At 46.1% G+C, this 15,687-nt stretch overlaps 1 protein-coding gene across 4 annotated transcripts in view; it reads right to left on the reverse strand.

Annotated features, from left to right (window-relative positions):
* XPO1 (exportin 1) overlaps positions 1–12,475 on the reverse strand; it is a 44,246-nt gene extending 31,771 nt beyond the window's left edge. The window contains exons 1-4 of one of the 4 annotated variants that reach the window (XM_054180078.1): positions 12,361–12,465; positions 11,874–11,929; positions 8,042–8,173; positions 21–122 (exon numbers count right to left, since the gene is read on the reverse strand). In XM_054180078.1, coding sequence (XP_054036053.1) covers positions 21–122; positions 8,042–8,167 — 228 coding nt within the window. In that variant the 5' untranslated portion in view covers positions 8,168–8,173; positions 11,874–11,929; positions 12,361–12,465. Of the gene's footprint in view, positions 1–20; positions 123–8,041; positions 8,174–11,123; positions 11,241–11,873; positions 11,930–12,360 lie in introns of those variants that run through there. The other 3 variants (XM_054180080.1, XM_054180079.1, XM_054180081.1) reach the window with 3 other exon arrangements.
* Between the last annotated feature and the right edge of the window lie 3,212 nt (positions 12,476–15,687).

Genomic DNA, 15,687 nt, shown 5'->3' on the forward strand with positions numbered 1-15,687 from the left:
ATAAAAGTTAATTTGCTTACTTTGGTATTCATGTTCTGAGAAAACTCCAAAATAGTATCAACTCTTGTCCACGCATCAGGATGTTCTTTTAAGTGCGTCAAGACTTCTTGTGCCATTCTTTGCTAAAAGCAAATTTGATGAATAAAAGTATCAGCATTAGATTAAGAAATTATATATTGTCAGCAAAGACATCACTATAGTACACCCTTTATATCACTTATCCAAGAGTTAGGCACAACACAATCAGGAGCATCAAGTCTCTGAAGCCTCCTTCTGCATGCCACTGAAAAGTTTATTAAAAACCAAATTCAGAAAAAGTCATCTGCATAGGTCCCTCTTCCATACCAAATGATTTGCCTAAACCAGCAGTGAACATGGAGAAACAGCACATGACAGAAAATATACTAGGAAATAAAGAGCTCTTCCCTTCAAGAAAGCCACCTAGGTAAAATTTTATTCAAGGGCATCCAAACTTTCCAGTTCTACTGGAAGCATTCATGTAAAATGCCAACTTTAAGGAGTACTGTCAGCATGATGCAAAGTTATTAATGCAGGAACTATGTATTTTATTTGGGAAAAAAACCAAGGAGCAGAGCCTTAGAAGTCTCAAGCCTCCACTTCTGAGGAATCCCTTCAGTATCTAACAGCTTATTTAACAGTAATAAAAACTGATGGGGCAAGGAGGAAGGTCATGGTAATCATTTGTTCTTCCTTGGGACACCATTGCTGCTGTACTAGATACTATGGTTTTGGTAACTTGCAAAAACCTCATCTGAGGTAATTACACACTGAAATAGCTGAATTTTAACTATCCTTCCCAAAAGCCTGGAAGTCCATAAGGTTTTGTGCTTTTTAGTTGGTTTTGTTGTTTTAGGGAGCCAAATTCCCTTTGCCATTTCCAAAAATCAGGTGTACTGACGAATCTCGCTGCAAAGTTTATCACCTGCAAGATGAACATTTTGTATCACAGTAAACAGAAATCAGCTGGATCATTCACTGCACTGTAGAACTGACTCAATGGAATTACTAAGCAGTTAAAGCTTTACTTTAGAAATAAAGTCAACAGAACTTACTATAAGCTACACAGACTTATAGTCCGCTGCCAGAACATACCAGAGCTAATCACCTGGTGTTAGGAAAATACGTATTTTCGGTAAGGCAGAAATCTCAAAAAGGTCACAAATCTATATACATTATAACATGAGGAACAGTTAAGATGGGTATAGGATTTACTGAATTGGAAGGTACAAGAGTAAAGAGCAACAATGTCTGAAGTATCTGTAGAAAATTGGCATCCCTACGTAATACAACTGAGCGTAGTGGAGCAACTCCCAGCCTGTTATTGACTAGGAAGTCCCCGTAGATTTCATATGGAAAAGTACCACACAAATAGTCCTTTTGCATCCAAAGGCAGTACAACCATAATCTCACAGCATGACATCAGAGCTTAAAACCCACCAAACAAACACCAATCAAAAAAAACTAACAACAAAATCACCAAACAACCCCACCCTCCATGCCCCCAGCAGGAAAAACAAAACCCACCACTTCTGATGCAGTTTTGTATAAGGCAGAAAAGAGCAGCTACTACTTCCAGGTTCAACCTGACTGTCTTTTTATACAGGCCTCCTTAAGTGCTTCTAGTAGGAGTGACATACAGGATCAAATTTCAACACCAACAAAATACAGAAGACTCAACATCCTTCTCACCAAAAAAATTTCCTCTCACACACCCACTAACCCCTTTTCTGGGCATTAATTCCTTTAGTTTCATAAAAACAACATAAAAATTGAGCAGTAATAATTGATCAAAACTGAACTCTGTGTGGTTGCTACCAAAATCAGGGAACGAGTTATTCTTCTGAACATGTAACAATTCAACAGACCAATGGAATTAAGAGTCTGGGATGAACTCAGGTAAACATCTAGGACAGAACAGTTTCTTTCTTGCCTAAGTACAGGTCAGCATCTATTAATTTTGCAAGAGATAAAAATTAAACAGAAGGAAACAGGTGATGTATGTGAAAGCAAGTTCAGCATGAGCCATCCAGGCTGCATTCTTTTTTAACCTAACATTACCCTAATCTACTTTTGGGCAAACCACTGTTAATCTTTCAATTTTAATATTTACTTCCCTCAACTTCTATTATTCCTGTCACCCTTTGAGTCATTATTTGAGCTGTCAGCCTCCACAGAAAAGTGTTTTCTCCTGTAGGGATTTTTGAACTCCTTAAAAAGAAGGGCTCAGAGCCTCACTGAAATGTCTTCACCTTTGGAAATGTCCAGAAACAGCAAACCAGTTTCAATCAAGTGACACATATTAGCACATGTATTTAAAGTACAATTATATCATAGTTCACCTCTGCCAGTTAAGCACCACCTCTTGAATTTTTGCTTCTTAGTGCATTATTTTTCTAAATAGCAAACTACTCAGCTGTTTGATCTGAACCTCGAACTACCAGAACAGTGACAATCTGATCTCAGCTAACGCATTGCTATCAACCTCCAGAGCTGACACGGATGCTGTGGCAGTTCAGCAAGGCAGCAAAAAATTAAAATTGGTGGGCAGGGTTTCTTTTTTTTTTCCCTTCCAAACTATGGCAGAGACCCGACACCCCCACACACAACCCACTCTGAGCCAACACCTCTCACAAGAGGCAGGCAAAGCATGGACAGTGACACATCTTCCACAGACCATTTAAGTGTCCCCAGGGAGTGCTGGAGAACAGGGTGGGCAAAGAGGGCACCACATGTCAGGAAGGGCATGGCACAGCAGTTCCCACAGGCAGGGGAAAACTACCAGCCTCATTGCAGAACCAAAGGTGTCTACCCAGCAGAAGGTGATAGCCTCCTCACATGCTGCCCCCACCACCACTGATTCAGCTACCCAGACTGAGCTTGAGGGAAGGCATGCAACCACACAAGCATCAGGCTGCAGTGTGCTCAGCTAAGACAAAAGGGCAGCACAGAGCTCACCTGTGGGCACATGCCCAGGTAGAGGAGCTCATCCACTTGGTAACAGAATGCCAAGAGCAGGTCAGCAGGCCGAGAAGCATCAGGGAGGGCAAGTCAGAGAAAAAAAAAAAGGAGTCACACCCTGCTTTCCCCAAAGCAGGATCAACTATCAGAGCTCAGAATGAGGATGGAATGAATGGAAGAGCTCAGAATGAATGGAAACAGGTCCCTAAATGGCAGAGCAGGCGACTCCTGCCCTAGCACCCCACACACTTCCAGTTGACAAGTATGCTAACAGGTATGAGGCCCTTGACTCTGAGGGACAGTCAAACAATGACAAAGATGGAAATGCTCCCAAGGAGCTAACAAAAGTAAGTAAGGCAGTCAGCACCACCTATCAAAACTGCCTCTACCAAGTAAAAGAGAAGGGTTATTGGTGGTGATTCCTTTCTGAGAGGGACAGAGGGTCTGATTTGCCAATCTGACCAATCCTCCAGGGAAGTCTGCTGCCTCCCTGGGGCCCAGGTTACGGATGTGGCAAGAAAGCTTGTGGGGTGCCCACAGATTATTATCTGTTACTGACCTTCCAGATCAGCAATAACAAACTATAAAAAAGAAAACTGAGAGCTGCCAAAAGGACTTGAGGGCCCTGGGTCAACTGATCAGGGGGCGTGGGAGCACAGGCAGTGTTCTCCATCAACCCCAGTAGCAGGGACCAACACAGATTGAAGGAGATCCATGAGATTAATTCCTGGCTTTGAGCCTGGAGCCACCAGAAGAACTCTGGGGTTTTTGATCATGGGTCAATTTACACAATACCAGGCCTGCTGGCAGCAGATGGGGTACACCTCACTCAAATGGGGAGAAGGGTTTTATCATGGGAGTTGGATGGATTCATTGAAAGGACTTTAAACGAGGGAAAGACCAGGCCCACTGGAGACAAGCCTGGGACACCTGTGGGACAGTGTAATGGCTCCACTGCTATTTCAGGAGAGGTAGGGGATAGTGGGCCATGAAATAATGAAGATGCTAAGGCCACTGACAAGCTAGGACTCGCAATAGCCCCAAGGAGCAACCAAAAAGGGAACGGACCCCGACCCCACAAAAAGACGCCCCCCGTGACATGTTATCCATGCCACTGCATGAGGCATGGCTAGCAAGCGAGAAGATCTTGAAGCTATTGTCCAGCAGGAAAACTATGGTATTATTGCCCTGATGGAAACATGGTAAGATGAATCCCATAGCTGGAATGCTGTGTTGGATGACTATAGGTTCCTTCAGATGGGCTTGGCCCAGAAACAGAGGCGGTGGCATGTCTCTGTATGTCAGGGAAGGCCTCGACTGTCTTTTGCGTGATGATAGGGTTGAACGCTTCTGAATAAGAATCAGGGGAAAGGCCAACAAAGCAGACAACATAATGGGGGGCTGCTGTAGACCACCCAACCAGGACCATGAGGTTGGTGAAGTCTTTTACAGGTGGCTGGGAATGGACTTTAATTTACCATGTATCTGCTGGAAATACAATACAGCAGGCAGGAAGCAGTCCCAATGGTTCTTGGAGCACATGGAAGACAAGTTCCTGTAACAGCTGCTGAATGAGCCAACAAGGGATGGCTCTCTACTAGACCTGTTGCTTGGAAACAGTGAAGGACTAGTAAATGTAAAGGTTGGTAGACATCTTGGACAAAGTGACCACAAGATGGTAGAGTTACTGAAGTTAGGAGGGGAGTCAGTAGAACTACATCCTTGGACTTTCAGAGGGCAGACTTTGACTTGTTTAGAAGACTGGTTGATGGCATCCCCTGGGAGGCAGTCCTGAAGTATAAGTAAGTCCAGAAAGGCTGGATGTTCCTCAAGAGCAAAATCTTCAAGGCACAGAAACAAGCTGTCCCCCTGCATCAGAAAACAAGCTGGTGGGGCAGAAGGCCTGGCTAAGTAGAAAGGTTTGGGTAGAACTCAGGAAGAAAAGTCTACTGTCCATGGAAGAAGGGGCAGGAAACTCAGGAAGTCTTGCAAGGATATGTAGGGAGAAAACCAGAAAGGCCAAAGTTCATTTAGAAGTGAATCTGGCCTGTGTGATTAAAGATAAGGAAAAAATACTTTAAGTATGTTAACAGCAAAAGAACAACATGGGATAATGTTCACCCACCACTGGATATAGGAGTGAACCGGGTGACGAAAGACAAGAAAAAAGCTGAGCTGCTGAAAAGCTGCTTTGCCTCAGTATTTGTCAGTGACACCAGCTGCTCCATGAAGGTTCACACCCTGGAACTGGAAGACAAGGATGGGGAGCAGAAAGCAGCCCCCACAATCCAGGAGAAAGTGATCAATGACCTATTATGCCACTTAGACATGCCAAGTCTATGGGACCAGATGGGACCCATCCATGGTTACTTAAGGAGCTAACAGATGTGCTCACCAAGACACCATTATTTGTCAACAGTCCCAGCTAACCAGGGAGGTTCCAGTTCACAGCAGACTAGCAAACGTGACACCCACCTACAACAAAGCTCAGCAGGATGACCCAGGGAACTACAGGCCTGTCAGTCTGACCTCAATAAAACAACAGTTATGGAGCAGGTCATCCTGAGTGCCATCTCATGGCACATACAAGACAAGCAGGTGAGCAGGCCCAGTAAGCACAGGTTTATGAAAGGCAGGTCTTGCCTCACTAACCTGATCTCCTTCTACAACAGCACGACCCAGCTAGTGGATGAGGGAAGGGCCCTGGACATTGTGTACCTAGATTTCAGTAAAGCCTCTGACACCATCTCCTGCAGCATTTTCCTTCAGCAACTCATGTCACAAGGCTTAGTTAAGCAGATTCTGCACGGGGTAAGCACAGTCTACACTGGGTAAAAAAATAGCTAGATGGCCAAGCATAGAGAGTAGTGGTGAATGGAGCTAAATCTGGCTGGTGCCCAGTCACTAGTGGCATCCCCCAGGGTTCAGTACTGGGGCATGTCCTCTTTAACATCTTTATTAATAATCTGGATGAGGATTGAGTGCACCCGCAGCAAATTTGCAGATGACGACAAGCTGGGTGGCTGTGTCAATCTGCAAGAAGGTAGACAAGCTTTACAACAGGATCTGGACAGGTTAGATCGATGGGCCAAGCCTAACTGTATGAAGTTCAACAAGGCCAAGTGCCAGGTCCTCCACCTGGGTCACAACAACCCCATGTTAAGCTATAGCCATGGGGATGTGTGGTTGGAAAGCTGTGACTTGGAGAGGGACCTGGAGGTATCAGTTGACAGCCAGCTAGATAAGAGTCAGCAGTGTGCCCAAGTGGCCAAGAAAGCCAATGGCATCCTGGCTTGTCTTAGAAACAGTGACCATCAGGAAAATGGAGGTGATCATCCCACTGCACTCAGCACTGGTGAGGCCACACAAGTATTGTGCTCAGTTCTGGGCCCCTCTCTTCAGGTAGGGCACTGAGGTGCTGGAGCATGTCCAGAGAAGGGCAATGAGGTTTGTGAAGGGCCTGGAACACATGACCTACAAGGAACATCTGAGGGAAGGAGCTGGGGTTGTTCAGTCTGAAGAAGAGGCAGCTGAAGGGATTCCTCACCACTCTCTAGAACTATCTGTAGGGAAGCTGGAGCAATGAGGGGGCCTGCCTCTTCTCCTTCAAGTCAAGCAAGGGGACTACAGGAAATGGTTCCAATCTGTACGAGGGGAGGTTTAAGCTGGATGTTAGAAAATATTTCTTCACTAAAAAGGTTATCAAATATTAGAATGGTCTGCCCAGGGCAGTAGTCATGTCACCATCCCTGGATGTGTTCAAGCAGTGTGTGGCTCTGACACTTAGAGACATGGTTTATTGTTGACCCTTCAGTGCTGGGTCAAGTGTTGGATGATCTTTGAGGCCTCTTTCAACCAGGTGTATCCTGTGACTTAGCGTTAATACCCTGTTCTCCTTATAAACCTCTCCAACTTTAACCCCACTCATACTAAATACCACCTGTTTTGTAAGGCAGTACAACAAACATTATTCACAAAGCAAGCACTCATAAGTCCATACTTTCAAGGAAAAGGCTACGAGCAATTTCCTGTCATATGATTATTAAAAAAATTAGACCCAAGTAACTATTTTGAGCTTGAGAAACTCAAAATATAAGTATTTCAGAAACCAGCAAGGTATTTCAAAATTTGTAGGAACTCCCATTAGCAAGCCTCAAAAAGCTTTTTTAAGAGATACATAAAATGAGCATAAGCAAGTATGCTGTTATTTATTCTAACAGCTGGGAGGAATACAGAAGCACCAGATACTTTGTCTTGTTTTAATTCACTACTAATTGTTCTGCAAGAGTATCTTAGTCAAGAGGTGCCTGACACCAAAACTCCCCATGTGCTAAGTATGAACAATTAAAATCTTCCAGAAGAGGATATATGCCAACATCCCTCATAGCAATACTTGCTTTCAGCATTTAAGCCTGATTTCCAGAGTAGTTCAAGACATAGATAAAAGCAATACAAGGTTAATCTAAGACAATATGTGCAAGCACATAAATACATTGGCCCAATTCAAGCTTAAGACTTCACAATCTGCACTAAATCCCAAGAAAAGAGTGCAAGAACTTCTGCAAAGAGTAATGAGGGAAAAAAACTTCACAAGAACTCTTGTCTTAAATACAAGCAAGATGCTTCTTTATAGCTATAAATACAGTCATAGCATGATTGCAGATTTTTCTTTAAAATACAGTCCTTCGGTGAGCCTAGCATTATACTTATGGTTTCACTATCCTGTCCGTAACAGGTTAGCTCAGACCCTCCTGAACAACTCAAGTCAGAGGAGGAAAGCTGCATGCAGAAGTGCTCTTACCAAATTGTACTTGATAGTATCTTTCAACAGCAGAAGGCATGCTAGAAATTAACATACTAAACTAGCAGTTTTAGGAATCAATTCAATGTTCACATTACACAAGAGGCCTGCCTTTAAACCAGGACATGTGAATACTTAGCAATATTCCAATCACTAGCAGGGTAAATACACCAATATTACTGATTTTTATTGAATTTTGCTCTACTGATTTGTTCTAAGATTAAACACACATAATAAAGATGGGTTCCAAGTCCGTATTACCTGTGCGCCTTCTCCATGGTATAAGCAGTTCACCACATTGTCCAAGAGATTGATATCCAGTTTCTGGTTAAAATCCAGCAGCTGACGAGCTGCATGGTCTGCTAACATTGTCATAATTGCTGGCATAGATTACTGCAAAATAAATATCAGAACTTTGATCAGTTAATGAGAAATTATTATTAAATGTACTTGTAAAAGCAAGTGCTTCAACTTGTGAACCCCATTTGAATGAGAGCAGCTACACCAGTAGTAACAGCCCTGCACAGAACACTCCTTAGAAGGCTCAGCAGCAGGACAAAAAGTTCACACCCCATCCTCAACAAATAAAGCATGGAAGTTCCACTAATCAACAGGGTGTATCATCACCAACCTACAACTTATTTCAAAGCAGGTATGAACCCTTACCGGGCTCTGAACAAACTGGTAAATTTGCTGGAAGAAATACTTAGTATTGTCATAACCAAAACCCTAAGGTGCAATCTCTGTCCCATTTTGAGTTTCTGAGGCAAATACCAACATTTAGATTAGTTCTAAAAGCTTTTCAACAATTGTTTATGAAATTGAAATATGGCCTATACATACACAGTAAGAAATTAGTCAGAAGGCATTTCTCGAATATTTGGGGGGGGGGGAAACACACCACACCAAAACAAGAAATAACCACACCAAAGATCTAAACCCTCCAAACCACCCTGAAAAAAAACACACTTTACATTAACTATCTAACAGTAAAAAAATTACCACTGAAATTATGACAGTTAACTAAAGGCACTTGGAGAGGATGAAGGGGATGGACTGTTAAGTCAGCTGGTTACCCCCTGTGCCACATTAGATCACTTCAAACTGAAGTGGAATTCTACTCGAAGTTTCAAGTCCCATAAAACCAGCGACATATGCATTAACTCTTTGTCCTAGATACAGCAGCCTCAATATTATGCAAAGGAAGTCAGGTTGAGGGGGGAGGGGGGAGTGTGTGCGATTGTGGGTGTGCATGTGAAATGCCTTCCAGACAGAGACTGGTACAAGATAAAGCCAATTAGGAAAAAACAAGAAAATAGGCCAGGAGCCATAAAATTGTGGATGGTAATACACACTTCACCCTTTTCACACCACCCCCTATGTTGGGAGCACAGACCATTTATGCCCTATTCTCACAATCACTGGCAACTCTATATGTATTCCTCCCCCCTAAAGAGCCTCTCCTACTATTCACCCTCCTTTCCAGAAGTCAACTTGGACAACTCCAAGATCCCTCGGAGTTACATGAGAGTGATATGCATATTCAGAGTGATACAATCTGAAATCCTTCCAGAGAAAGTCCCTGCCATGCTCTTTATAACAGGCTAGAAGTCAGATCTGCTCTAACTAACATCCTGTATATGTAAGAATTCATGCCTTACATACTTTAGTCAGGTTCAAAACTGAAAACAAGACAAACTTGTGCCTCAATCCAAGTAATTAGCAATTAATTGAAAGTCTTGCAGTAGCATACAGACTAGGAAAATCTTTTCTTTAGAAATGCCTATTTGCAGGTAACATCAATTTCATTTACTTCTATACTGAATGACAGTAATTTCAAAAGTCAAGCATTTTAACTCTATTTTGAAGTAAAAACTCAGTATTAGGGCTTCATCCCTACATGCAGTCAGCCTTTTTACATCTACCTTGAAAAATGTAAGAGAATAAACATCAAATAGAAACCGAAATGAATTAAAACTAACACTCCACATCTATCCTCTCCATACACATACACCCCCACTCAACTACTAAAGTTCTGAAAATTCCTATGTTAAATATAGAAGCAATCAACAAAACTACAAGAAAAACCTATTTCTTTCATTTAACTCAGAAGAACATTTAGCAATTTCATCTCGCAGATAATCAGTAAGCACCACTACTGTAAGTAAATTGCACCAATTAATATTCTTTACAGCTTAGAGCGGCTAATACTCCCACCGGCCAAGCTTGCTTTCAGGCACGCCCCTTTTTGTTCACATCTGGCCTACACGGCTGAACCGTGAGCCGGAAAGCGGTTTTCAAACTACAATAAACGTCGTATGTCAGCCGCTCCTCAGGTAAGGTCATTCATTTCAGATTTAAGCTTATTTCGGTGCTTTTTTAGCAGCCCTATGAGCACAAACGACGAGCCACGTGACCAAGAGAAGTTATTAACTACATGGAAGCAGAAAGGAAATGTTTTGAATAGGTCCCCCTGCCACTCCCTGCATTATCTTCAAAATGACCTACCTACTCGAAAACTGAAATACAGAAATGGCGGCTTTTGTGGTCAGTACTAACTAAAATCAACTCGATTACCTTCTCCTAACTATGCACCCGTTAGTTTATGATCTTTGATTTTGTATACTTCCCCCCCCCATGCCTGAACTCCGAAACAGGTTTAAACCGCAGCTCTAAGAACTATCACTAATCAACCCTTCAACATTGCGAATTAACAGACAAACAGGAAAAAAAAATAGGGGGAAAAAGCTGAACTACAAGGTAGCAAGAATCTGACATCTACCGAAGGTCAAAAGAACTGCATTTACAGCACTGTTTACTTAGTTATTCCAACTCTCGATGACCCTGGTACCTCTAAGTTTAACAGAACCTTATTATGATATACCCAGATTTAATACATTGGAATAGAAACATACATTTTGATAGTAAGAAGTGTTGAGTATTCACAATAAAGCACAGACCACCTTCAACTCAGTTACTTAATGCTCATTAGGGGTAGCAATTAAAAAAAAAAAAAAAAGAAAGAAACCCTGGGAAAGTCACTGCCCGATTTCTAGCCATGCAATTCCGCGACTGAACGTAAATAACCACCTCTCTGTCCTCTTCCAACGAATTCGTCGCATTACTTGTAAATTCCTCCAGCTACATGGTATGAAACGGAGGACATCACAAACACATTCGTATTACACTTCACACCCACGATCACAATAAAATTTCTTCCCCTCACTACTTTACACACGTGTGCCCACGTACGAGGTTAAATAACACCGCCTCACAAATATCTCCCCTACACCTCGGAGCATTCATTTTCGCCATGGCCGCACCCGAAATAACTCACACCCACCCAACGCACAGGCCTTCCCCTGCTCCCGCCGCAAAGCCAGGGTCGCGCTGCTCCCGCGAGGGCCAGAGCCCCAGCTGACGGACACGCAGAGGGTGCGAGAACCGGTCCGGGGGTCCGGGATAAGATACGGCAGCCGCGGAGCCTCGCGCGGATGGCGGGCGGGCCGGGGCCCTGCTGAGCGAAGCGGACCCGCGGCGGCGCAGCCCCTCCCTCCGCTCCCTCCCTCCGCTCCAGCCCCGCGCTCTATACAGGGCCCCCACGTGATCCAGGCGGACGTTTCAATACTGCTGCACAGACACACAAAAATATTTCTGGAAACTTCCACTCCTAATAATTTACAGATTATGTCCTCCGTTTTGCCCGTACCCGATCCCAACCCTCCTAGACCATTCAGCCTCCCTCGTAACGAGAGGCAGGCCCCCGCCGTGCGCCTCAGCAGCGGCTTCCCAGTCCTCCTGCCATCTTTCCCGTGGCCCCAGCATCCCCGCACCCTCTCTGCCAGGCCTAGGATGCTTCTACCTCAAACCTGCTTTTAAACGCCGCACACCCTCCCTCCTCAGGGTTTCTCCTCAGAGCCCATCAAGCCTCTGCTTCCACAGCGAAGACTTTACTCCTTCCACACGGTCACACGAAGAGCCGTACCCTCCCACTTCCCCACACCCTCTCCCGAGATCTCCCCACATACCCCCCACCGCGTTAGTCATCGCAATCCCCCCCCCCCCCCTCCCCATAACCTCAGTACTAACTTACCTCGGTATTTCTTACAGCCTCCTCCTTTAAAAAGTAGGGGCGGGTGAACGAAGTTTCTAACCACACGCCAAAAAAATTAAAATAAACACCACCAAAAATAACACGCACGCCCCACTAAGAAAAAAAAAAAAAAAGGGGGGGGGGGGGGGGGAGGGAAAAATAAAAAACCCACACCCGAAGGGGGGGGGGGGGGGTAATGACGAGAGTACTCTCCTTCCCGTGGGGTATGTGCTACGAGCGTTACTTCTCCCCACACTACCACCTAGTCAGCGTGCCCTGGCCTGACTGCACTAGGCGCCCAGAACAAGCCTGCGGGCCTCCGGCGGGTCTCTTCTCAGTGCCTTCTTCTCAGTCTAGGCACAAGGCCCCGCCGCCGGCCGCGCAGGAGACGGGGCGCGCTTCTCTCCTCCCGTGCGGGGCGAGAAGGGGGTCGGCGCAGAGCTCCGGTCTATCAAGGCCCCGGGTAGGGAAGAAGGAGAGCTTCTACCTTCCTCGTGGCCCTGGCTTGGGGCTTCGGCTTGGTGGGGCCGCAGTTCTCTCTTTCCCACGTCGCTGGCTGCCCAGGCCGGGGCCCGTGCGGCTGGGTCTCTCGTTACTCCTGTTGCTGCCGCCCTCCTTTAGGCCTGACCAGCACTCAGTTCTTCCCCATTCCCACCCCCCCCCGGCTAGCACTAAACTTTGCCCCCTCAGCTGCACCGGCGGTTCCCCCTACGGGCTCCCCTACGAACAGGTCGCATGCACGACGGTGGAGGCAGCAGTGGTAGCAGGGACTGAGCGCGGCGCGTCTCCCCCTCCTAATGCCACAGACTCGGAACCGGCTCAAACCGGTTCAGACTGGGAGATTCCATCTCGGTTTAGTTTTCAGCCCATGGCGCCTCGGAGCGTTTGGAAACCTCGGGCCTCCGCCCAGTCGCTACTCCCATTGGTCCTCAGCCATACCACGGCGCAAGCGGCCTCAACTCTTATTGGGCAGAAGATCTGCCGATTATCTGCGCGCCTCGAAGGGGCGGAGGGAGAGAGCGGGCGCTGGATGGGGGAGGAGGAGGTGTGGATAAAATGGAGGGGATCCACCTCCTCCCCAGCAGCATTTTGCGCTCAGAGGGGAGGGGGGAGAGGGCCGCTTCTGTCTGATAGGCCGAGATGGACTGTCGGTCAAAGGCGGAACCGCCTAGAATTCGCAAACGGCGGGCGCCAGGGTTTCTGGGTCCTAGTTGGCTAGTGCCTCTGTGTGATGCGCGTGTGTGAGCGCGGCTTGTCAGGCTGCCGAGGGGACGGCGCGTGTGGGGGAGGGGCAATAGCAACTCGCGGGCAGGTGGCGGCGGTTGGGAGCCGTGGCTCGTGCCCGAGCGGGAATAGGATGAGGGGGCGCGTGGACTATGAGGAAAAGGAGAGCTCAGCCTGTTTGGGATGGCTCATCTAAAATCCCATTACCGCTGAGGTGATGTGTCCCTGGGAATGCAGCACTGAGTTGAGGGGGGAGTTGCCTAGCCTGGGTGCTATCTGAGGGGGTGGCTTGGGGCTGTGTGGCAATGGCGAGCCTTATTTCATAGGGCGCTTTGGTGCTGGGGTAGTCTATGGTGTGTATGGTGAGCCCTCGGATGTAGTCCTAATCTGGCGTCCCAGACGGCAGACGATTAAGTGCTCAGCTGTGTGGGCAGGAGGGGCAACAGTGAGGGGTGCTGGCTTATCCTTTACCTCGGTGGGCTAGTTTCCTCTACCAAGGCCTGTTGTAGGGTGGAAGGATTTGGGGGGGGGAGGGGTGGCCTTTTTCAGGATGCCTACATTCATGGGGTATCTAGCCTGCATCAGCATCTGTGTTCATCAGGTCTTTCACTGTTGCTTTCTGAGGTGTGGTTGAGGCAAGGCTGATTTGTCTATAGATAAGAGAAATCTTGAATTCTGTGAGGAATGCTCATCTACCAGATGTGAACAGGGGTGAGCTCAGGACAAAGACTGGCTTTTCAGTGTAGTGCAAATTCAACAGGCTATTGTTATATGCCTCCCTACCTGAAAGAGTAGAAGATTGTGCTTACCAACTTTCATATAGAAAAACATGCAGTGAAGGTGTCTAGTACCTGTGTATGCATTTCTTTGTAGCCTTAATCTCCTTACTGGGGGGGGGGGGGAGGAAAGCCAGCCATTTAAAATGTATGAAAACTTTAATTTCTAAGAGGAGGATAATATTGTGAAGTATTTAAATGTCCTTCTAGGAACAAACTTTATTTTCACCACCTAGTCTGAAGCAAAACTTTCCCTTTGATTTTTGGAACCATAATACACTGTTAGTTGAACTTGTTGCTGAAGTGATACTCTTGATTCATAGAGTTTATCATAGAATCAACAAGGTTGGAAAAGACCTTAGAGATCAAGTCCAACCTGTCACCCAACACTTCATGGTTACTAAACCATGGCTTCAAGTGCCACGTCCAATCCCCTCTTCAACACCTCCAGGGACAGTGACTCCACCACCTCCCTGGACAGCACATTCCAATACATACATACATAGAATACATACATAGAATAAACCAGGTTGGAAGAGACCTTCAAGATCATCGCGTCCAACCCACCAACCAATCCAACACCACCTAAACAACTAACCCATGGCACCAAGCACCCCATCAAGTCTTCTCCTGAAAACCTCCAATGACAGCGACTCCACCACCTCCCCAGGCAGCCCATTCCAATGGGCAATCACTCTCTCTGTATAGAACTTCTTCCTCACATCCAACCTAAACCTCCCCTGGCACAGCCTGAGACTATGTCCTCTTGTTCTGGTACTGGCTGCCTCTCCAGCCACTCTGACCCCAGCCTGTAGCTCTGCATGGGGTTGTTGTGGCCAATGTGCAGAACCCGGCACTTGGATGTGTTAAATCTCATGCCGTTGGACTCTGCCCATCTGTCCAGCCTGTCGAGGTCCCTCTGCAGAGCCTCTCTACCCTCCAGCAGATCAACTCCTGCCCCCAGCTTGGTGTTGTCAGCAAATTTACTGATGATGGACTCGATGCCCTCATCCAGATCATCAATAAAGATGTTAAAGAGCACGGGGCCCAGCACTGATCCCTGGGGCACACCACTAGTGACTGGCTGCCAGCTGGATGTGGCACCATTCACCACCACTCTCTGGGCTCAGCCCTCCAGCCAGTTCCTAACCCAGTGCAGTGTGCTCGCATCCAACCCATGGGCTGACAGCTTGGCCAGGAGTTTGCTGTGGGGGACGGTGTCAAAGGCCTTGCTGAGGTCCAGGTAGACTACATCCACAGGCCTCCCCACATCCACCAGGTGGGTCACCTGATCATAGAAGGAGATCAGGTTGGTCAGGCAGGACCTGCCCTTCCTAAATCCATACTGGCTGGGTCATAGCGTACCATGTCTTCTTGATGGTATCCAAATAGAAATAGTGCTGTATTGTTTGTGTTGAGCTTGAGACTTTGCAAATAAGTTTTATCCTTTCAGAAATGCTGACTTGCTCACAAAACTAGTCTCTTTATATTGTCTACACTCTTCTCTAAAACAGAAAATCTAATCCTTTGAAGTTGTCTTTGAGAAACTGGCCAAATACTTTTTCAGGGCTTTAGGGAGTGTGTCTGACTTTTTTTGTTGTTTGCTGTTTGTTTAGGCAATGTGTGCGGTTTTGTTTGTTTCAAAATGGAAGCCCAGCAAAGATCTGGAAGTACTAGTACTGGTCTTCTGGAAAAGGTTTTAAATGTCCTTAGCAGTCCCATGAACTACTCGGGAATATTGAGTGGGTTATATAGAGATTGATACCACTATTGTTTGCAAAACTGTTTTCTTACACTGCAAATCACAGCTGCCT

Source organism: Dryobates pubescens, chromosome 3 (assembly GCF_014839835.1).
Source record: "Dryobates pubescens isolate bDryPub1 chromosome 3, bDryPub1.pri, whole genome shotgun sequence".
NCBI lineage: Eukaryota > Metazoa > Chordata > Aves > Piciformes > Picidae > Dryobates > Dryobates pubescens.